Source organism: Pteronotus mesoamericanus, unplaced genomic scaffold (genome assembly GCF_021234165.1).
Source record: "Pteronotus mesoamericanus isolate MK-2021 breed Mesoamerican mustached bat unplaced genomic scaffold, CSHL_Meso_final contig_52, whole genome shotgun sequence".
Taxonomy (NCBI): domain Eukaryota; kingdom Metazoa; phylum Chordata; class Mammalia; order Chiroptera; family Mormoopidae; genus Pteronotus; species Pteronotus mesoamericanus.
In genome coordinates this window covers 13,575,075-13,599,765 of record NW_026555189.1, presented here as the reverse complement: position 1 = coordinate 13,599,765, position 24,691 = coordinate 13,575,075, and the positions used below count along the sequence as shown (strand labels likewise).

At 43.6% G+C, this 24,691-nt stretch overlaps 1 protein-coding gene across 2 annotated transcripts; it reads right to left on the bottom strand.

Moving 5' to 3' along the window:
• Positions 1-771: 771 nt before the first annotated feature.
• Positions 772-24,476, bottom strand: DYNC1LI2 (dynein cytoplasmic 1 light intermediate chain 2). Of its 2 annotated transcripts, XM_054579349.1 has the most exons (13): positions 24,269-24,475; positions 24,041-24,114; positions 21,963-22,079; positions 17,274-17,504; positions 12,764-12,933; positions 11,721-11,814; positions 10,609-10,744; positions 8,406-8,517; positions 7,417-7,476; positions 6,625-6,666; positions 6,120-6,237; positions 5,169-5,285; positions 772-3,787 (listed from the first exon to the last, which is right to left on the bottom strand). In XM_054579349.1, the coding sequence occupies exons 1-13, from the start codon at positions 24,373-24,375 to the stop codon at positions 3,687-3,689; spliced, it is 1,479 nt and encodes a 492-aa protein (XP_054435324.1). In that variant the 5' UTR covers positions 24,376-24,475; the 3' UTR covers positions 772-3,686. The 2 variants fall into 2 exon arrangements, with proteins under 2 accessions (XP_054435324.1, XP_054435325.1); XM_054579350.1 differs by lacking the exon at positions 6,625-6,666 and having other exon boundaries at positions 24,269-24,476.
• Positions 24,477-24,691: the final 215 nt, after the last annotated feature.

Sequence of the window (24,691 nt, the reverse complement as noted above, 5' to 3'; positions counted from 1 at the left end):
CAAATCATGAGGAACAGTAAGACTAATCCAGAATGTGGGATTTTTTCTATAAAGCAACTAGGCTGAACTCATCTATTTTGGGGTGAAAAATCCTGACTTTAAAACTTATTTTAAATGACTCAGTGCAGGGGGCAGGGGGCGGAGAGCGTGTGCGCGTGCGTGTGTGCGTGTGTGTGTGTGTGTGTGTGTAATATGTATACAGAGAGATGGAGGGAAAGAGGAAGGGAAACAGAGAAAGCAAATGTGGCAAAAAGTTACTAGCTGGTGAATTTATGTAAAAGAGCATGGGTATTCAATATACTCCTCTTTCAACTTTTCTGTCGGTTTACAATTTTCAGAATAAAAATTTGGGGAAAAATTTGTATAATAAATCAGCTTAAAAAAACAAAAAATTCAACATGCTTAAAGTGTAATAATCAGAAACACAATGCATCTCTAATACAAAGAATCTGATTTTCTTGAGCATACTTTACTGTCCCCAATATGGTATAGTTGCTCTGAAATTCCTCTATGAATCCTCTAGGCTTCTAAATTAGTTACATGAAAATCACTTAGCCTAATTCAGACAATCGCAAATTTATCCAAGAGGCAAGAAAACAGCTTGGACAACTCACAAACCCCACTATACTTTACCCACAGCGTGGAACTCTACACACCTCAAAATAGGGCTTTCGGATGTTTTTTTAAACAGAATCTCTAATAATTTCAAGTGAGAAAGGTACACATTTTTAGCTACAGTAGAGATACCCCACATGATTAGCAGATCCCCCTCCAGTGGGAGGATTTACCGCAAAGAAAGTCACCAAAAATTGTAAGCAGTCTAGATTCGTGTTTATTGAAGCCAGTAATGAGAGACATCTTCTTTTCCAGCACTAGAAAGCAAGGTTCCATATGACTGCATACTGCACCAGGATGGAGCCACACCCCTGGACTAAGGCTGGTTGGGGAATAATCTGCAGTCCCAATTTTAAGTTAAAAACACCAATAAACTTAGTAGAGACAATGGTGAACTTCCACTTACAGCTTCAACTTTGTTAAGGTCATGATGTACAGGGCAGTCACTTTCAACTTTGTTAAACTAATGAAATGCAACGTCTTCAATTTAAACACGGATTTTAAAATGCCAATCAAAATAAGTGCAAACAAAATTAAAAAATTCTAGCAGCATACCCGTTGAATTTTTAGGAAAGTCCAATTCATGGCCTTAATATACCCACATCTTCAAAACTGGGCTTATTTCTTAGATTTTTCCATTTAAAAAAAAACAGCAGATGTAACCAGTGTAATGTATATAGTCATAAAATTATCTTTAACAGTCTACCACACAAGTGTATTCTGCAAATAAAATGAATTTTACTTTAAAAAGTAAAGGCTGTTTATTGTTTGGCCTTTGGTTCCAATGCTTGAAAACCCCAAATTAACAACAAAAACCCCCCCTCTTCCCACCTCCCACAAAGAACCCTGCAGCTCCCCAAAGTTGGTAGACTTTGGCAAACACTGAGCACATTACACTATGCATCAGTTTCTTCTGATACTAGGAGCATCCACTTGTCATGAGAAACTAAAAGTGATCTCCAAGAAACCTTCCTTCACAAGACAGGTGTCTCAGCATTTCATCAGTTTTAGTACATTTTATATTGACACAAAAGTGCTTATCAGTTTAAATGATAAAAAAATAAACAAAAAGTAAAAGTATGCACTGAAATTTTAAATCACACTATATCCCTCTTAGGCATGTGCCTTTCCACGAATTCTTTCCCGTTTCTGAGGTCACTCATTTTGTGCCCCACCCCCCAGATGCTAGAGAGGAATTAAACGACCTCACCACTAGTGCGGTCACGAGTTGTTTGGCATCTATTGGTCACTACACCACAACTATCACTCCACAGTCAGTTTACTGTCATTGCCTGGACAATACAGTAATTGGAAATCACAATACATTTTTTTTAAAAAATAACTGAATTTAAAAAGGGGGGAAAAAGTATATTTTCAACAATAAAACTGGCACAAGAAACATGATTTTATGTTTGTCAGAAAGGCAAGTAAATACTCAGCTTTCTCCTTAACAGTGTTCAGACCTTTACAAAAAAGCAATTCAAGACAGTTTTAGAGTCTTGTTATATAACACAGGATATTAAGTTATGCCCAGTACTATGTTAGTGGTCAGTCAAATATTGCATGTAAAAGTTATGACATTAGGGAAGTAATGGTCAGACACAGTACAATAAACATTCATATAAAAAAGTAAACTCCACATAAGTGAATTGTGGTTTTTTTCCCTTGGTTTGACAACAAATGTTTTATACATTAAATTAATGGTAGTGTTTGCATTTAAATGTTCTTTATCATGTATAAAATTAAAAATGCCATTTTAAATCCACAGAAATCATTTACATAATGGTTGCTGTCACACGACAATGTGCATGAATTTACCCTAAATGGAGACACCTGAAACTCTTATTTCCGTAAGAAAAAAAAATGCTACATTTTATGAAAAACACAAAGTAAGAGAAATGTATCATTTCAGTTTTCAATACAAAACAGTCACTTATTTGTCCATCTGACAGCACTGATCAGACCAGAGAGCTAGGACAAGACCCTTTTGCATCAGTGGAACTCCACAATGGTTTCCACAGACTGTAAGGCAGGGACTAGTGCAAGCCAATTAATCAGCGTGCAATGACATTTTTAAAACCTCCCTCAAACTCTCAAACTTTCTGTGGCACACTGCATTATAGTAAAATGAGAGATTGGTCATCCATTCTCTATTTGTAGGCCAGCCTGTGGTAGTGAGAAAAAAAAAAAAGTTTTTTGAATTTAAAAAAACAAAGCAGGAGTTTAGAAAACATTCTTCAAAGTACACTAATTTCAGAACTGCTGACTTTAAACACACCCCACAGTGACTGTCTGCCCCACACACCGCATGTGTGGAGCCCAGTACCTCCCATGAGGACACGGCCTGAGCCAAGCACGCTGAGTCCTGAGCAGCTGTCATCTATCTCACCCCTGTGTCAGCTCCACCTGACCCAGGCACCCCGCATCTTTCTTAAGTTAAAGATGCATTCAGAGCAAGTCTCATACCCATTTTGCTTAGTGTTTAGTTTGGAAATGCTTCTGATATTAAATCTTAAAAAGGATTATACAACTTCTACTGAACACACAGTATTTACTAACACTGCTCATTTCCTTCTTCCTGCACCTCCCTCAACATTCAGCTTCCCCACCATCACTTCTCTCATTCCTCCTTTTGGCCTTTTTTGTTTCCGGGACTTTCTGCTACTGAATCTGCTTCCCAAGAACAAGTGAATTTGCTAGCACGCAACTGGTCAGACCAACCACCATCTGATCAATGATTTTCTGGTCTCGTTTGCTCCACCCTGAAAGAAAGTGGGCCCTCTTTCTCTCCACCTACCTTCCCCTCCACACAAAGCCCCAGCTACACTCGCTTCCCACGAGAGAGCCACATGCCTGAGAGTCCAAGGTTCTCCTTAACAGAGGGATCGGACCCACAGCCTTCATAAATGTGCAATTCACACTCGGACAAGCCAATGAAGTATTTTTTTTTTAAAGTTCATCTCCCCTGCCCCCCAAAACTGATAGCATGTGCCATATCAGAAAAATCCTGGTCTTAGCAGATCAATATACATAGTTATTTGGTCATTTTACATATGCATTTTTAAGGAGAATCAGGCTTCATTTTCTGTTGAAGAGTTTGTTACCATGGCATCTGGTTTTCGAGTCATTCTATCCAGTTCTTCCTGAACATTTGTCAACACAGTCTTTTGTCCTTTAAAAAAAAAAAAAAAAAAAAAAAAAAGGCAGCAGTGATGAGAGACCAGAGAGAATTTTTAAAAAGAAACATTTAAACCTATATAGACTTCTGTAATAATTTGTGGCAATAATAACCTCAATCTCAGTAATAATGAGAAAAGCCTTATTTCATTACAATGATTAGGAGACAGACCTAAATGAAGTCCTTCTTTATTCAAAATGTCACAGGTCTGTGCTCTCTTGACCACATGACTGCCCTCTGTCTGGGGATGCCATTGTGCCCAATACAAGGGCCTTTCTGAAAAGCCCTCTGACCACCCAGCAGGACCCCTGTGCACTCCACTCCCACTGCCATCTTCCTAGGGGTGGTATCTGAAGTTTCTGGCATGCAGCAAACTGCTCTCTGTGCCTCAAATACAACAGGTGTTTAGGTTTTGTTTCTAATTACAACACTCTAAACTGACTCATACAGATGGCCCAGAAACACTCTATTTCAAAAAGAAAGTAAGACTAAACCCAGACATTTCAATTTTGCAGCCATATATTTTTTATTGTCAAATACTAACTGGGGCCTGGAAATGACCCCCATTTCCTACCGGGGAATACCAGCTTACAGCTGGAGCCAACAGGCCAGATTCTGAGTCTCTAAGAACTCAGGAGCCCCTGCAGGGCCGGGCTGGCCTGAGCATGGAGTGATTTCCTGATGGCCTTCTCTGATATGAACATACCAATTAGGGAAAACACTGTATTAACATTTCTTACAACCATTGGAAAATTAAAAGCCAAGAACTTTTAAAATGGTCTCAAGTGTCCAGGGAGAATGTATAATTCCCAAGGAACTTGATTACTTGTTTCAGAGACCTCTAAGATGTAGACTTGCCCTAATGGCCCATATGGAAGGACAGAGGGAGAGAGGTATGTGTTGGTGGTGGGGGGCAGCTTCATGGAGGAGGAAATGAGGCAGTGAGTGTTCAGCTTCCAGCTCACGGCAAGACTGGGAGCAGGCAGTACACAAAAATCGTTATAAAGCATCACAAGAAATTAAATCAAGTGTCAACGGTACACTCTAGACCATGACCTCCAATGGATAGAGCTTCTACACCAGGGCACCTCAACTTAAGACCTACCTCAACTTACCCAACAGTCACTTCCTGACAATATGAATGTACATAAAGCCCACCTTTAATGTGCCCAGGAAACCTGCACAGTAATAAGGTAATTCTATTGTAATGTATACTGGCAGCATAAAGCAGAGGAATGCTTCCTTGCTTGGCTGCTCAGAAAACCAAGAATCTGCCTGCTGCCTCTCAGGTGAAAGCAGACTCTCCTGTCCGCCTTCCCATTGCCCAGCACCCCTCAATCAGAACGGTTTTAAGACTCCAAGGGCCGTTCTGTACCTGACTTCTTGGCTGTGTTCTGCACCCCACCAGCACCAGGACTTCCAGGAGAGCCTGTTTTTTTACTCAACAGACTGTTGAAGAAGCTGGCCAACACCCCTTCACTTGCTGCATTATCTAAGGAAACATTAAGAAAAAAAAAGTATCATACAAACTGGATAAATCAATTAAACAAAACCTGGTTTTCAGCTTGGAATTATCCATTGGTAGCTATCGTCTTCCTAGGATACTGAGTACATTCATTTACTATGATGCATTATATACTGCCACTGCTGAGGCTAGTTACAGGTTAGTGTGATTAATAAATGGACACCTATTTAGATTTCCCACCTGTTTGGGGGCATAAGACATAACCTGAGCTCCACATCATCTCCCTGTCCACAACACAGTGTTTTTCAAAGTTTTATAATCTCATAGGACTCCAAAGCTGCTGTGAAAAAGTTCTTATTCAGAATAAGACAGAGCCATTGAACACACAAGAATAAAATAAAATTTTATTTTGAGTGTGTTATTGCAGCCAACATCTTTGGGTATTACTAAGTCAATGGGAAAAGAAATATTTCAACTAATAAGTAACTGAGCTTCAGGAGAGACATGAAGGAGAGGGGAGCCCCACAATTCATAAATGGTAGTAACATAAACATGGTGAGAAAACTAAAGACTCAAAACATAAATTTTTAGTGTGACTTCTTACGCTGTACGCCTCTCCAAAGGAATCCGCAATACCTAACCAAGGTCTTACGCAAAACCAGGTGCAAGGGCTACCAATTCCAACAAAGAAACAGGCCTTGGCCTCTGCCAACCACAAGCCCCTCCTCCTGAGAGGGGGGATATGGAAAGCAGCCCTTCTTGTGGAAGAAAACAGCTCAGGTACCATGAGCCTCCACTTCCCAAACTGGGCCGTGCAGCCCCCGCAGACTACACCACTCTCCACAGAGACAGGATACATACTTTTGATGTTTGGATCCGGCTTCTTCACTGATGTGCCTGGGGAGGTGCTGGGCACACTAGCTGGCCCTCCACGACCCTGAGTTCTTGGAGAGCCAGAGGGTCCTCTCGCAGGGGATTCCTAAGTCCAAAATCAGTCTAAGTCAAATACAGGCATAAAAATAACAGAAAACACATATTCCAAAAATGAAACCATGAGTATTTTTCATAGTCCAGGGAGAAGGCTGGGAGAACTGGGAGTTTCCTCACAGCTCAATCCCTTAGCTAGACCTGTTTCTCCCTAGAGAAGAAGTATCAAGAGGGAACAAAGCCTATTCACTAGCATTCCCAGAGCAGTATTCCTTTCTCAGATATGTTCTGAGTTCCTACTATGTTCCTGGCCCTGGGCCCTTCAGGGAACAAATTCTCTTTGAAAATACAAAAGCCCACACGAGCTTTCACAAACAATGGTATCAAGTTTGAAGACACCCACGACACTGGGTCTTGACCCTCTGTTTAAGGTACTCACGGAGGCTCTCGTGGGCGTGGCTGGCTGCTTGGCAAGGAGTGACTGCAAAGAGAGGGACATACTGGCCATTAACCAAAGCCTGCAGAGTGCACTGAAGGTCTGGAGAAACTTCCAAGTATTCCACTAGAGGGCACCATTAACAACAATCAAGTCTTAGTTTTTACACTCCATATGCAAAAAATATAAATTGAGCAGTTTTGGTGTATGGTGAAAAAATATATTCCAAGTTACCAGTTTTGGAGCTAAGGAAGCAAGGAGAGCACAGAAGGGAGGGACAGTTGGCAAAAAAACTGTCAACACCCCCTGCTGACCTGCCAGCACCATCAAGCGGACTTAAGACATGTCTTAACAGTCCCGGTGAAACAGAAAGGTGGGAGTGAGTTTGCATCCTTAACTGTCAGTTTAGGGAAGTTACTTTCCTCACCTACTAAATAGGTCTATCAGCTCACCTGCCTTCATGCACAAGGCTGTGTAGAGCTATGTGAAATAATGGAAGTGAGGTCAAGGTGTCAACATGGCAAGTATTAGGCCAGAAAACCTCTTCCCAGACAGAAAGGGTACTTAAAAAGATAGCTAAGCCAATCACTGTAGGAGAATCTGCAAGGCAGGCAAGGGATGCCCTGAGGCAGCTGCTCTAACCCCTACTCTGTACCAACTGTGGAAATAGGAGGAAACAAGGAGACCTGCCTGCAACTCTGTTAGGAAGCTCTCTGACACCCTTCACCTCACCCCAGGGAACTGGCCATTTCACTCACGGGAAGGCCTCTGCTCTGGCCTCACTGGTCTTCCTACCTGTTGCTTCATCAGGAACACCTGTTCATCCTCCGCTGACAACTCCTTGTCATGGACCAGCTGTGAAGGGAAGAAAACACTCACTGTGGTCACAGGTCAGGAACACCCAAACGACTGTCAAAACTAACACTGAAAGGAGAATCTTGGCCTAGAGTCTCCATATGGGTCTGGGGAGAGTCACTGCTGAGATTTCAGTTATGCTTTCCTAGCCTAACATAGGTCCTATGCTAAGACCACCCTTGGCATGTGGCAAACTGACTTTTTCTTTCTTTTCTTTTCTTTTCTTTTTTTTTTTTAAGTCTGACAGGTTCTAAACACCTTCCAGATCAGAGTCTGTAGGAGCTCACAGGAGCAACGGGATCAACTAACAGTAGTCCAGCGGTGGCAATGGCACTGTCAGGACTTAATGAGAAACTTCAACTCCACTCCATGTGGACACTCCATCCCTCGTGTCCCATCACCCGAATCCATTAGCACAAAATCAGATTTCATCCAGACTTTTTTAAAAAATTGATTTTAGAGACAGAGAGAGGAAAGGGAGAGAGAAAGAAGAAAGGAGGAAGGGAGGAAGAGAAGGTGGGGGAAAGAAGGGAGAACATCGATTTTGCTGTTCCATTCTAAAGGCTTTTTTTAAAAAAAGGCCCTTAGAACCCTGGCCAGTGTGGCTCAGTTGGCTGGGCAACACCCTGCAAACCGAAAGGTCACAGGTTCGATTCTAGGTCAGGGCACATGCCTGGGCTGTGGGTTCAATCCCTGGTCAGGGTGCATGCAGGAGGCAACCAATCATGTTTCTCTCACATCAATGTTTCTCTCCCTCTCTTGCCCTCTCTCTAGAATCAACAAATTAAAAAATAAAATAAAGGCCCTTGAATTACTCTCCCCCCCCCCACCAAGATGGTTCAATGTATAAGGCCTGATTCTTTATAGGTTTCTTTTCCCATTTAAAAAGTAAAAAAACTTACAACTCTTAAAGTGATTGATTTGGGTACCTTTCTCACAGGAGGTTTCATGATAAAGTCTTCATATACATCTTCTGGCTTCACGGTTGTGAAATTTTCATGTAAAATAGCTATTTTCTTTTCATTGTCCCAGCCAGCAGGTCTAAAAGCAGAGAGAAAGGGATTGACTTGTTTTTCCTGGGACTGCCTTACAGCGTACACGGCACATTCTCGGTTAGACAGGACTCCTTGGTAAGCTCCTTTCCCACAAGATTTTGTCTACAGTTGCTGGGGTTGGCTTGTAACTATCAGGACACAAGCTAAAATTTACTGCAGGTGTAACCCATCCGACCAATATTGCAAGTCCTGCTCCATACTGAACTCATGTAGCCCAAGGCCTGAGGAGCCAGAATGGGATCTTTCTGACTACACATGCTGACCTGCAGCAAGTGTTCAAAGCCTTCCCACAATTCCACCCAGAAGAGCAAGGACACAATGGGGCCCTATTCCAACACAGTGGAGACTAGAGAGACCTGCATAGAGAGCAGAGCTCAGCATGGGACTGCTTCTCTTTGGTATGCATGCACCCCTCCTGTGAGCTGTTTCTCTGAGAACTCTTCTTTCTGACAAGTTTCTATGGACTGGTTCATTCATTCATTCAGTCTGGTTTGGGAGATCTACCCTGGAGCCACGGATCAAGGTTCTACCCAGGACCTGCACTATTCTGGACCCCAAAACCAGAGAGAAACAAAGAGTCCTTGAGGCTCCCACATGGGTGCTGTCCAGTTCGACATCACAGGGCAAGACGGCACCCAGGTTATATTAAGTTGAGCGACAGCCCACCACACTTTCCTAAAAGAGCAATTGCAAAACGCCTAAATGACAAACTTTTAAACTCTAGAGGCTCTAAAAGATGGTGATCGATTGTTCTCACAGGCCTTTCATTTTTCATCTAATTCCTGTTGCATAGCTCTAAAACTAAGAGGGTGCTAGCCAGGGCTCTCCACCCAAATCACTTTACTGACATCACCGGCTCCCAAACAGACAATTACCTAGAGGACCCAAAGTGCAGAGGGATGGGTGTGATCAAGCTACCACCATGACCCATGCAGTCTCCAGAAGCTGCAAGATGCCGCTCCATTAGAGACCAGCCCCAAACCCAGTCAGTCTCCCTGCTCCTCCTGCTCCGGGAGCACATGTGCCCGGGGCACTGGCTGACTCCAAAAACATACTGCTCTCTGCACTTGTGTCTTTGGTGCCTACCTGACTGCTCTAGACAATTCTGTGAAATCAGTCCAAGCCTCTAGGTTTGCTGTCTGCAAGCAGCCCAAGTGAGGCTCTCCCCGGATGTTTAGGAGGCCACCTACTCAGTCCCACCTTCAGTCTTCTCACAGACTGTCCCTCCCAACCCTCCGTTCCATCTGGCCTGCCTGGCCCACTCCACTCCTGCTTCCAGCATCGCCTCCTCTGCTTTCCCTGCTGCCCTTCCTTTCCTTGGCTGTATGTGTCTCTTCAAGGCCATTGTGCCTCTCGTTCATTTCTGTGTCCTCAGCATAGAACCTGGGCACCTAGGAGGCACTCAGTATTTGCTGAATTAACTGTAATTCTTTAAGAGGATACCTAAGCCTAAAAACATTGATCTACTGGCATAAGTGCTCTCAGAGACCACTGCTTCAGCATATTTATTTACGAATCCAGAGCACTCATCATTCTCCAGGGAGACTAAGACACAAACTTGGGCAACAAGTATCCAAGTCCCTGTCTAGGGACTCCCAAAATGTGAAATGCTGCAACACAGTAAGCAGGCAGTACAGTCAAAGCCCATGCTGATAGGGAGGCCTGCTGATGGGCAGAGAAACCACCTGCTTCAACAGAAAACATTCAGGATTCACAAAGCTGCCAGTTCTCTCTACTTGAACTCTCTCCCCCAGCCAGTCTTTACCAGATTAGAAAATAAGTAGCAAAAAATGGCTTAAGCTTTGGCAAATTGCTCTCAATGAAGAAAGGCAGCACCCCTGGCCTCACAGTATCTACTTCCCTCAAATTGGAGGCAAAATGGCAAGTAATGTGGAAAGCAGTGGAGAGGGAAATCTGGGTGTACCTATCACCAGTGAGGTCCAGCCCAAGCACTTTGCCCCAGGACAGCAGGAACCTGGCTGTATGAGAGGAGGCGCCTTACTTAAAAGGATAAAACATAAAGAGAAAACATACTATGAAGAAAAGAATTTGAAAACATCACCTACAAGGAACTCACATAAAAACTGCATCCTTTTCCACAACTAAGGCAGGTGTGGTAAAGTGGAAACCATACATTTTATGAACAATGTATTTATACAACAAGTCAAGGTTTTTCTCTTCCTTCACTGATGTGTAAATCAAGGCAGCTCCATCTAATCAATCTGCTTAAGGAAAACCCATTCACTGCAGGAGACAAAAGCAACCAGATACAAGCATAATCCTCACAGTACTATTCATAGATTGATGAGTTTTTGATTAATACACAATCAATAGAAAAGGGTTAAAATTTAAAAAACTGAAGGGATAATAGTAGCAGACAAACCAGATCAAAAACATAAAGCATGTTGATGCTAGTAGGCCGCACAGTTCATATTTTAACATGCAAACTTGTCTTCTGACCCACCCGAATGCTTCCCAGAAATAAAGTTAATGGCTCTGAGGCTAGCCCAGGAAAATACCCTCAGTATATCCAAGGTACACAGATTCTATCCCAGGCAGACACACAGATGTGATTAAGTTTATCATTAAGCACACCTTTTATGGGAAGGGTACCTATATGTATCGGTAACCTCCACTGAGCTGGACAAGCTAAAGGGGCCAAAGGAAGTGATAAAAAGATTCCTCACTCCCACTCTAGTGTGTGGGACTATGGCATCAACTGCTATTAGATTTTTACAGAAACAAGACTCAAAGAACAAATTACTGACACACCATCTTTCTCATGGCACAAAACACTTGTGGCATCTAAAACAATATTGTATTGGATAATTAACATTTTCTGCAAAAAAAGCAAAGTTTTAAAAGATTTCTAAGATATGGTAAAAGTAACTTGGAAATAAAACGATCACATACCAGCTTTCTTCTTAAATATAAAAGCTGACCAAATGTACAGCATTAAAAATAAAAGTAATCAAATACTGGCACAAATTAAAAAGTCTCAAATTCTAACATAGTAAAAAACAAAACTAGCAAAAAAAAATCTATGCAGTTATCTCCCTGGCAGAAGACTATGCTGGATTCATGGAGTACTATATCTCTTTGAAGATGCCCCACTTGGAGGGAAGCCTGGATTCGCACACAGAGGAGGAGGCCTGGGCCTCCAGGCCCTAAAACAGCACCAAAGGATACACTGGAGGCAAAACCTCCGTAGATGTGACTGGATGAAGTCAAAATGCTCATCTCTATAATCATGCTCCTTCTCCAGGACACTCACAGCATCACACTGCAGGGAAGACAGAAAGAGAAAGGAGTTATGCTATCTTTTTGCAACTCTGCCTGTGCAGACGAGAAGAGCGTCTTCTTCAGGACTGGAGTATCATAGTTCCAAAGAAAGCCACAGGCCAAGGTCCAAGCATTAGTTAAACAGAGAACAGTGGAAGGCAACTGGACATTCTTCTCTTTCATCCTGGACCTAAGTTTCTGTATCTGTAAAGTGGGAATATAATGGCCCTGATCACCTTAGTTGTTTTAAGAATCGAACCAGGCTACGCCAGGAAACAGGCCCACTGGACATAGCTGTGCACTGCACACTCCACAGGGCTCCATTCTCACAGAGAACAATGCAAATAGCACACCTTGTGGTTGGGCCACCAGCAGCTCTGACTGAGAATAGAGTACTTTTGAAACCCAAAATGTTTTTAAAGCCTTTTCTTATTTTGTGAAAGACATGCTTCTCTACGAATGAACTTAATTTCTATTCCTACTTCATCATCCTACAGGGTAAACAAGTCTCAAATCTCGAGTTCCCTTCCTTCTTTTCCTAGGGTTATGTTCCTTTCTGAAAAATTATCTCAAGCCCAACAGACCTTAAAGACCAAAGCCCAAAAGAATTCTCTTCCATATTATTTTTTCATCATTAGTTTGGGCTAGATGAACTGGTTTACACAGCCTTACGAGAATTGTCTTTAGTCCTAAGTTTGAATCAATAAAGTCGACAGTGCTCCATGGAGATTAACAGAGGCTATGAGCAAACTGAGGGATGTCATATTTCAAGCAGCAATGTTTAAACGATAATATTTTCTACCCTGACATAGTCAATGTAGCTTAATGAATCCCGAAATAGCCCAACTCTCCCTTGGGAAGACACCTAATTAAAGCTTCCCAAACTTTCTTTCAGATGGCTGCTGTTCACTGGCCAGGCCCAGCCAAACTTGCAGCTCCCTGGAACACACCTTTGTGCATACCACCAACACTGGGATCCCCAGATTATGGGTCAGCACGTTGTCACCAAGAGGCAGCGCAACATTTTCTTCATCAGGACCCGAGGTCAGAGGCCCTCTTCTCTGTGGAGAACCTTGACAACCTTCTTCAGGTTCAACATAGTCTTGAAAATCTTTTACAACTACAGGTGAAAAAGGAAAAGAAAATTACACACACACCCACCACCAGCACCACCACCAGCACCACCACCACCACCGGCAGCAGCTTTACAAAACTGGAAAAGGTAGGAACAAGCACAAAACACAAGGAACTGTGACAAACTTCCTAACTGCATCCTATTGCAACATGAAGAATTTGGGGATGATGATGCAAAATGCCAATTCTGACATATTCAGTCTGAGCATTGTAATTCAGAGCAGCAGGCGTTCCCCTGGACATCTTTAGTGGTATCCAACTCTTAAACAGCTTTTCACAAAATTCTAAGGCTTCAAGAGTTCCTATGAAAAGCCTCTTTTCTTATATATCATACGTTTTCAAAATACCAGAACAATTCAACTATGTTATTTTAACAGAGAAGAGTGCTAGAAATAGTTATACTTCTAAAACTCTTCAAAGTTCTCATTAGAAATAATAAAACTATCTGAATTCCACAAAACATGCTTGTTTCCACACAGCTGAGGTAAGTCCACGCTGAGAAGCGAGGCTGGGCTTGCCCAGCCCCATCCACGTCTCCTTGTCATCTCTGCTCTTGTAGGCTTGGTCTCATCTTTAGGAGATCCTGAGTCACATGTGCAACGAACAAGGACCTGTTCTTGCCTAACACAAGGCGTGAGTGGTACAATATCCACTTCTTGGCACACAGTCACTACTTTGGCCAAGGGTGCAATCTCACAGGGGAGACTTGAAGCTGAGTGGTCCATGGCCTTAGTTAAGCCAAGTGAACACAAAGCCCACAGACCTGCACCTTTCCGTGGGTGTTTCAAGGCTTACATGTCAGGCCAGAGAATAAGGACATGATAGTTAAAGCTATGATGAGCCAGAGGAGCAAAGAGGCAGCTTTATCCTTCTATGCCCAAGAAGACTAAAGGGCCAAAAGCCCCATTACTCTCATCCACAACATGTTCATTAAGAAAATGCAAAAGCTGGAATAAAGAGAACCCAGAGAAAGGTATACATACTCCTCTCTGCGCTCCCCCTGCCCCCAGTTTCAAACATTTTAAAACAATGGTTTTTAATTTACCAAGATTCTAGGTTACCCTTATATAAGCTTCTGGAATTATCTGGGAGCACAGTATTTTTCACATAATAATACTGGGCAAACTGAAAAACACCAACTAAGCCCTAAGGGAGATACAGTAACATCTCATCTCTACAACCTCTCCTTAATTAATATAGGTTTATTGTTAATATAAACAATCTACTCAAGATCTCTACTGCATTTTGGACAAAAACAGAAGGATTTTCTAATTAATTAATTAGCATGGTTGTTTAAGGATCTTGAAGAAATCAAAGGTTCTCATATTTCCCTTTGAAAGTATTTTAACAAATCTCCCGATCAACTACAACTGTCCAAGAACACATGAAGCACCCAACTAGGGCTTTTCCAAGACAGTGAGCATGGCAGAGCCTGCAACAGGTAAGCTAAGCAACTATGCAAAGTGAGGCAGAGGCAGGGCAGCTCAGGCGGTTGCTCCATGAATCTCCTCTACCCAGTGTGTTGCACAAACCTGGCTGCATTCTACACATGCCATGATGTGAAAATGGTTGGGAAGCCAAGGGTTCGACTACTCATTCTCTGAAGGATGGCTTAATTATGGCTGTCCAACAGTAGGAAATGCACATGTGTTTTTAATAACAGCATTTTGGAAAATAAGTTGGAAGGCAGAGCAAATGTTTGTAACAGAGGTTGGTGAAAAGGGAGGATAAAAATATAGTGAAGACTGTATAATCTGGATAGTAAATGTGCACTTCCCCTAGGGTACTCTCACACCACAGTATTAACAATTTCTCTCTAGAAGAATGGATGGCCAGTATTTTACAGCAGGGGCCTCAACCCACCTAGGGCTCCCCTTTAGCATCAGATGGGGAGTGACTTTGGGAAGGAGATCCCAGCGTGCTCTACTCTAGCTGCTGCCCCCTTTTTCTTACTTTTCCCCTCCTATCTACCTAACTGATTGCACCAATTGGTCTCCTAGCCCTACCACAGACAACACCTAATCTTCTTCCTCTTCTTGATCAGCAAGGGAAGCCCAAGGCTAAAGCAGAAAAGACAAGACTAACCTACACACAAGCACCATCTTCTGGTGGCTCGGAGGGTTGCTCTGCCCTCCCCCTCACTCAGAAGGATCCTGTAGCCAAACAGCTGCCACAGATTCAGGACCATTTGGGGACCTAATCCTGAAAGAGAATGGCCAGCCATGGAACAGCTTTCCAAACTCAGCAGACTGGTGGTGGATGGAAACTAGGTTGGGTGACAGCCCTTTACTCATTCAATCCAACACCTAGAGCCCCCGTAATCTGGAAAACATGAGTCCTCTGAGCAAAAGGATGGCCAACTGCTTTATTAAAATGTAACCTAAAACCAGCAGTAACAAAGGCACTCCTTCAACAAGTAACATCTCAGAGAAGGGGTGGTAAAAACAAGAGAGGTCCTCAGAAGGTTGACCAGTCATGAGGCACGGGCAGGTTCCAGCAATTGCTAGTTGCCCTCCAGTGTCCTCTCCCCCCTTATTCCTTATAACTGAATCAAACCCTGATACTTAGAACACAGGACCACACAGAATACAATTGCCCGCCTCCTCAGAAAGACAGCGGGCACACGCCCTTCGGCCCTTCTTTTCTCTTCCTCTACCTTGTTGTCTGAAATAGGGATGTGAAAGCTAGAGCTCCATTTGTCAAGAGGAAGAGAACCACACCCTAGACATGACAAAGCAGTAAGCCAGCGTCCTTGACCTGTCTTTCCAGAGCCGCTTTCCAGGCCTGAACTGCCTACCTTTGGATTCCATTTACAGGAGAGAAATAAACCTCGGGCTTGTTTAAGCAACTGTTATTTCGGATTTTGTGTCACATGCAGCTGAATCTAATCCTAAGTGACAGACATCAATGACTAAGACCACAACATAAATTCAGTGTGTCATGGGAACACAAGCTCCCAAGGAGCAGGCATCTAGTCTGCTAGACACATTCCCAACGCTTAGCACAGACCTGGTAAAAGGCAGACACTTTCCCTATTAGGAAGGAACAGTATCTTTGGCTCAATCTCCTTTTTTTTTCTCATTTAACAAATCTTTACAAGGTTAAAAATCTGAACCGAAATCGCCAGTGCATTAACCCCCTAACCTAGGTATACTGCTAAATGTGCTCTTCAGCCTTGGAACTATTCTGAGACGTTGTCTTTAGGATCTCTGTTTCATGGAGGTAAAGAGGCATTATCTAGAAAGGTCAGTGGCTGAAGAGACGAGCTGAGCTGCATAACAATCACTGCAGCACACATGGGGGTGACCTGGGAAACACACACAACAAACCAAAAATGAGACGTAAAGCTCCCTGTTTATGCTAATGTGGGACAGGAGCAAGTAATGAAGTTATGACAGGAAGACATATGGCAAGAAATTTCTTTGAAAAGCACATAAAAATTTCTGAACCCTTCTGCCAGTAAGTGTGAAGATCCCATGTGCCATGCCCCAGAAGCGCTCATTAATTCACTAAAGGGAATGATGTCATCCTGTGGAAATAAGCCAAGCTGAGCCAAGCCTGCCCCGGCCAAGACCGCTGCTGCCACCGCCGCCACAGCTCCAGCCCCTGCCCCTCCCACTTCCCTGGCAAGTGGACAGAAGCTGATGTAACTGTACAGAAGCAAGGGAAAAGAAAAACAAGCTTCTGGGACAGTAAGGGGAAAAAAAAACTTCCTTTAATTTCTTTGTTCTCAAAAGGATCTTAATATCCTTAGCTTTAAAATAACCTTTTGTTTTAATGACAAAAAATGACCTTCCTATTTAAATGAACTAAAGTCATATTTGCTGGATCCCAAAATAAACTAAGGTAGGAGCTGAAAGATTTCTTTTGTGGGGCTTCCTTTAAACCTGCCAATAAGAGGGTCCATAGGGCCTCAAGGGGATCCCACGCAACGAACTCACACTGCAGAGATCACAGAAGTCTCCATACCCACTGATGCTAACTCAGCAGGCAGAGCAACAGAAAAGCAAAAAGACACACAGAACTGATCACATTTTGGGGGGGGGGGGGATGGGAAACTCTTATTTTAAAAGAGAACCAATGAAGATACTAAAAAATATTGACTCAGTATTCTGCAACTGTGACATGATATAAAAACTACTTTGAATATTTTTAATATTTTGACTACTGAATTTACAGGGGCAACTTTGAAATAAATGGTGCAAACAAAATACACACTCCACAAGGGAAGCTTTGCAGCCCCTTGACACTGGAAAAAACAAGGTGGTTGGAACCATCCAAAGAGACTACTGAATTTTCCCATTAAGAAAACCTTATTTTACTTACATTTCCGTTCCAGCTCCTTCATTTCTTCTGGTGGAATTTTCATTTTGTCGATGTGCTCACGTAAAACACTAGCCCATTTCTGTAGAGATTCCATCACAGTCCAAGGCCTAGACATGTCTGCAACAAAAATAACCAAGGTCTCCGGCAAGGATTCAGCAGAAACTGCAAACTTCAGCAGGCCTTTGTGGTACAGGTCTCCATCCAGAATCCACACATTACAGCGCGTGTGATCTGAGAAAAGAAGTGAGGCTACGTTACTACCTGAAACTGACCACGAGCACAGCTGAAAGAGCCACATCAGAAAACACTTAGAGGTGACAGCTACAAAATTCCACACAGAACACAAACAGAAATCTTAACCAGAAAAGGGCCTAAGTGCTCAATGGACAGAAACTCTTAAGTCAAAGTGCCAGATGGGCTATGTAAACTTAATCTTTTCTTTTTCTTTTTAAATTTTATTTATTTATTTATTTTAGAGAGAGGGGAAGGGAGGGAGAAAGAAAAGGAAAAATCAACCAGTTGCCTCTCACACACCCCCAACCGGGGGAGCTGGCCTGCAACTCAGGCATGTGCCCTGACCATGAATTAAACTGGCAACCTTTCTGAGTCCACAGGTGGGTGCTCAATCCACTGAGTCACAACAGCCAGAGCTAAACTTTAAACTCTTTAAACTACCATAATATATTGTATCCACATATAAAAAGATTCCAGCGATGTCTAAGGAGTAAAAAGTGAAGAACACTTTAGCTTTCAATGAGAATCAAAAAATACTAAAATAACCTACAAATGTTCACAGGTCAACTGTTCCATAGTCTAAATAACTCATTCTCCTAAAACATCAGCAATCTGTGAGGCAGCAAGCACTGCCGAAGAGCCTGTGGTTAAACAAGCTCCTTTTGTGCCAGTCACACTAAGCAGTATGTTCACATACTGTGAAGGGTACCAAAGAGACAGGACACGGTTATATTTAAATACTAAGATAAAATCATTACTTATATAAATTAAGATGTGAATTACTGGATACCTGATGATTTAAGGAATTACAATTATTTTTTATATGATAGTATTTTTAAAAATCCTTATTTTTTAGACATACATACGAAGTATTTGCAGATGTTATAATATGCCTGAAATTTGCTCTGTAATAACCCAATGCAGAGTGAAGAGAGAAGAGGGTGAGAGTAACAGTTGAAACAAAAGTCATCAGGGACTAATAACTGTTGAAGACAGATGACAAATACACTGGGGTTTATACTACTCTCTATGTTGTGCGTAGCTTTTGTTTTCCATTAATAAAAAGTTAAAAACATTCACACAAATGTGCTACTGCTGACATTTAGTGAAGCGTGGTTCCAAAATCATAATGAAATGACCAAACTATAGAATATAATTCTCCAAATTAATATATTTTTAAAAAACTGTAGTTGTTGTTTCTAAGGAAAAAAATTTAACAAAAGTGCTTTGAGGAAGAACTCCTACATCATGGTCTCCTAGCCCTACCACAGACAACACCTAATCTTCTTCCTCTTCTTGATAAGCAAGGGAAGCCCAAGGCTTAAAGCAGAAAAAATATGTCACTAAACTTCTTTCCCAATAAATTCCATCATATACTTTAAAACCCATCTGCTGTTAGCTAACCTTTTTTTTGCATAATCAACATACTATAAAAAAAATTTTATTTTCATGACTTTATTTCAACAGTATAATAAGGTATCTCCATCTAGTTACACTTTCAAAGCTCTAATACATTTTATTTTTTAAATTTATTTTTCAACTACAGTTCACATTCAATGTTATTTTGTATCAGTTTTAGGTATATCAAAACTCTAATACATTTTAGATAGTGGTTTTGGTTTGGGTTCTGTGAATTCCTGAAAAAATACTGCTCTGCACTTAAAAGCCACAGGTTTTAATGTCTGTCCCTTACAGGCACAGTTCCTTTTTCAGCTTCTTTTCCAACTACCCATTACATGTAACTCACCCATGTGCAAGAAGATTACACACACAACACGCGGCATGAGATGAATGCCCCCAACCCTGAAGGCAGTGGTCCTTTGACATGTCATGCCCTTCCCCCACCGAATAAACCAGGAACAAGCTGAAGACTATTTTCTCTACCTGGGTAACTGCCTGCAGAATGTGTTTTTATAACCCAGTCACACCACATAATAATAACAAAAAAAAAAAAAACAAACCCTGCAGCTGAAAGATAAGCAGTTAACCACAGGTTCAAAGAGGAACCTACAAATAGGTGGCCTAGAAAAATCCCATAAGTGCAGACCATGAAGTTTTTAGGGAAACCTTAGAGAATCTGAAATAAAAAGTGAGCATGTACTTCAACTAAAAGGTAAATGGATATGGTTAATATGATGTTTTGGCAGGAAATATGCTTATGCCATCCTGAAACAAGAGGCTCTAGAGTCACAGAGTACTTACATCACATTTCTCAAAAGGGAACTACAGCTGCCACTCTGTCGTAAACACTCAGCTGCATATGACACATGCTCCTCACATTCTGTCAACTTACAAAATATGTATCATTATCCAGTTCTAAAAGTGAGAAAACTGAGGTGCACAGCAGTTCAGTCAGTCACAACTAGTAACTACAGGGGTGGGATTCTGAACAAGTTCTGTGTGGCTCCAAAGCCCAAGCTCTTTTCACAATAACCATGCTGCTCCACAAAAACAGTAAGCAAAAGACTCAGACAAACGGGACCCTCTTGGCCTGCCCAGTGGCCCAAGTCCCAGCCCGACTCCAGCTGGCCTAGACGGGCACCTGAATGCCTCTGTCCTTTTTACACAGAGAGAACCCTCAGCACCATGTCTACCTCCCTCCTTTCCTTTACATCCTTCAGGGAATTTACACCATGGCAAAGGAAGCCGGTGTGGGGGTGGGGGGGTATCAGGAACAGAGTCCCTGGAGTTCTAAGATGACCACTAAGTTACCAGTAATACAAGGCAGGTCTTCAGGCTTTAACAAGCGATCCTTGTACCCCTGCTCTCTTAATAATGACTCTTGGAGACAGAACACGTCTCATTCTGGAAAAGGCCTGGATCCAGGTTCTTCATTTTGACAATAAGGAAACAGGGGACCAGAAGTGGTAGGATCTGCCCCCCTTATATAATCACCCTTATGTCATGATCCTTACTGTTTAAATGGGTAAGAAAAACATAAAAAAGTAACTTAACAAATGTATTTCATCATTATACTATATAGCTTTCCCACAAATAAAAAGACCTAGACATCAATAATTACTTTAGAGCCATTCAAGATCTAACATAAAGCCCCAAAATTTATAAAGGAGGCAGCTGAGTTATGGTAACCAAAAACCGTTACTCCAATCCAGCTCATAATTATAAGAAAGAATTATAAACTGCTATATAATCCTTATAAAAGTACGTACCAAACACTATTAATCATCTCCGCTACCCTGTAGGTAGAAACTATTCTATACATTCTCAAGATGAGGAATTAAGAGAACATTATCCCCTCTGAGCCTCTATTCCCTCCACTGAAAGAACAGAGGAAATGAACATTTTTACACTGTCACAAAAAGACTCAGAAGAGTCTCCTGTGAACATCTTTTGAGCTGTTTACACTCTGAACCACACCAATTTCAGACTGTCGACTAGAACCAGGGAGAGTAACAATGGTGCCCAGATCAGCCTGCTGAGTGTTTCTCTCATAGAAAAGTCCCGAGCTTTTAAAAATCTTTCTTTTTACCTTTATGTGCTAATCTGAAACTTTACCTTCAGTATCTCCTTTTAAGTGGGGGCTACCAGAGCAGCAGCTGACAGCTCCATTCCCCATTCTCTCTAACATACTCTAAAAAGGAAAGTGAGTAAAGTCCTACAAAGGCATGGACTTCATCTATTCCCCTGTGATTTATTCTCTTAGAACTGTGGACCCCGAGAAAGAAGATACCTACACAGAAGGGCTCCTGTTGGCTAACTAGGCTCAAATGAAAAATCCAAACAAAACAAGAGTCTAGCAGCCATTTCTATACAGGGGCCTCCTGTGCAAACCACACTTCAAGGAGAAGCCTGCATTAAGCTGCCTGCCTCCTGCACTGAACTGCCTTCCTGCACTGTGTCTCTGTCATCCAAGCCAGCCCTCACAGAGCAGTTCCTAGAATCCTATCGCAACCAATAGGACTGAGACTTTCCCAGTCCAATAGGAGCTATGCAGTTATAACCCCATCAACACCTTCACGGACCAATCAGGGACTAGGGACAGGGACTTCTGTCTATATAAGTCAGTTCCTCTCTAGCTTGGGACATGCATTTTCCCTTTTCACCAAAGACAGAGGACTGTGTTTCCCCAGCTGAAGATGTCTTACTATGGCAGAGCCGAGCTGTCCAGCAGGAGAGGACTTACCCCAGGGCCTCCTTACAGCCAAGCACAGTTATGCTGCTTTATACCTGAGCTGTACGCTATAAAGCTGTTTCAGAGCCACACTGTTTCCACAGCCATGCTGCCTCACAACTGAGCTGTTTCGCACTAAAGAAAGTTTCCTTCTTCACCACACCTCAAATTGGGAATTCCTTTTGGCACTGAATGGGCACCAGTAACCACTGGTTGACAGAACTAAACAGAATACTGAGAATGCCTGGCCATGTTGCAGGAGCTGCAACCAAGGAGTCAGACACCTGCATTCACTCCTCACCACGGACCAACACTTCACTCACCATCTCTGTCCTCGTCGTGAACGCTGAGGTAGAGATACTCTAGGCCTCTTCCTTTTTTGCCATGCTCAGCTCCTTGTAGTTTAGTCATGAGGGTTGTTTTACCAGAACCATCTTCACCTACAAATAATGGATATAAGACAAAGCATACTGTTTACGGCAGGCAAGGATGGGGAGTCTTAACATTCCCACAAAGGACAACTAAATTTCCCGCAAAGCCTGCTCTTGAGGTCTCTCGCCTGCATTCATAGACAAAGCAGGTTATGCCATAAGAGTGGCTGGTGTCAGGAGGGATGATAAAGGCAGCAAATTCCAAGATCTAAAATGACCTTCCACTGTAGTTATCTTTACAAGGGAAGGACTAAAGCAGGTCCCCAGGCCCTACCTACAACTTATTAAACATGCATTTGGAGAAGTAAAGGGTGGAACTAGTTCCTCACAAAATAAGCTTTTACCACAAGAAAAGCAGGAAATCTTCAAAATATAATTAACCTTAAAACCCAAGAACTGCGAACTAAAAAAAGTCTGATCCTGCCTCATCCTGCCTCACAAGCATTAAGAATAGAAGCTATTATTCACTTTTGATTTTAGTACATCTCTTTCATAAGCATCTCAAAAACTAGGAAACTAATGAAAATAATTACAGACCTAAGCAAAACTCAGTAATTATCAAGCATTTCCTCATGCCCAACTAACAACCACCCCCCTCCAAAATAGAAACCTTAAACATCAAGAAGGAACATCATCACTAGGCACCCCTGGGATTTTATATGAACTTCCAGAACATGAGAACTGAAAGGTATTCCACAGATCAATGCTGTCCTTCCTCATCGCCGATGCCACCACCTTACTCAGGCCCTCCACATTCTCACTAGATCATGGGTACAGCAGGTACTGTCAGCTTCACTTCAGTACCTGCTCATTTTCAGCCACCTGCCACTCTGTAGCCAGAATTCCCTTTCCACAACACATATCTGTACCTTGATTGCCCCACTTCTTGAAGCTCTCTAAGGGCCCTCTGTTACCTAGTGCAATGGTCATTACATAAAAACCATCTGCACCCCTTCTCACAGTGATTCCCACAAGGATTAGGGGATGGAGGTGAAATAAAAGGTCCTTGAGAATCAGGGCCCTTCAGGGAAAAAAAATCACTCTTCAGCCTTCCATAATCTGTCTGTCTCCAAGGAACTTCTGGCAGCTTCCAAACCCCCACACCTTCTTGTTACCTGTGTGTTTCTGCAAGCACTAACCCTCTGTGCCCCTGCATGTTGACACATATCCTTCAGAATATCTGACCCCCAAAATTAGGCTCTTTCAAAACCACACCAACCAGTGGGATGCTCCAACATTAACCTGCCTATGCCTAACTGGTATAGTACAATCACCAACACATCTATCCCTCCCTATGTGGAGATTCTTGTGTAGTGCCTGACGGGTGTCTGTGCTCTCCCGGCGCCCAGCCTACAGATCCCACTCAACAAATGGGTTTGCTGTATGAAGGAACCCAGTCAAACTCCCCCCACCTGCATGAGAAAACTGAAACCAGAGACGTTTCACCCAGCTACCCCAGCAACGAGGGCTGGCATAAGGCAGTAAAGTCCCTTGGTAAAGACTTCAAGGCAAGCTGTCCTTTGCAGAGCCCCTTCCACTGCTCATGAAGATGGAGGAGTGGCTGCTGTGCCAGCTCCCCACAGCCCCGACCTCAGATCATCTAGTTCCCCGCTTCCTCCACCTAACCGTCCCCTGTACTCACTCCCCTCTCCAAGCCCACATTCGGTAATCTTCCAAGTTGTGAGCGCAGGGAGTCAGGGTCATTTATAGCAAGGCTACTGTTGCGGCCAAATGACTAAAGAATGCACCGACAACCTCATGCCAGCATCGCTGGGCTCTCCGGAAGGAGCAACACCCCAGTCTCAGACGTGGTGACCTGGCCACTGTCCGACTGTCCAGCCTGGGTCTTCGGGCCACCGGATGAAGCAGGCTGCGGGCAGGCAGCAGGGGAGAGGAGGGCTGGGACCTGTGCGGGGCGCCCGCCTCGCCCACCCCGGCTCCCTGGGCAACGCCCCGCCGCCGGCGCTCACCAAAGACCAAAATGTTCTTGCCAGACGGCAGCTTGGACCTGGCGCGGGTGGACACCTCACTCAGAATCGAGGACCTGTGGGGACAACGACAAAGCGGTGAGCCTGGACCTGACCGGCCCAGGACGGCCCGTCGGTCTGTCCGACGGTCCTGCCCAGCCCGGCCGGCTTCCCGCCCAGACGCGGCCTCCCTGGCCCGACCGACACAGCCTGGCCGCCTCGCGGTCTCACCATAGGCTCTGGCCTTCCTCTTCCTCACTGGTCAGGTCGCCGGCGGCTGCTACTGCGGGCCCGTTGGGGCCCAGCAACACCTTCTTCTCCACCCCCACCGGCGCCATCTTGCCAACTGCAGTCACAAAGAGGACCCTCCCCCGGGCCCGCGGAGGACCCGCGAGGACCCCGGCCGGAACGCCCGCTGCCCGCCGTCCCCCACGCCGCCCCTTACGCCGCCGGCCGTGAAGAGGCCGCGTTGCCGGCCGCGCTCCTCCTGGAACGCGATGTCCGTAGGCTCTCACAAGGTCGTGAGGCCGCTTCGTTGGTAGGCGGCAGGTGTCGGTCAGGCGGCAGCGTAGACAGCCAAACGCGGGGAGGCGGTGGCTGGAACCGCTGGGAAGGGCGCGCTGGCGGCCTCTGCCGGCCGAGGGGCGCATAGGC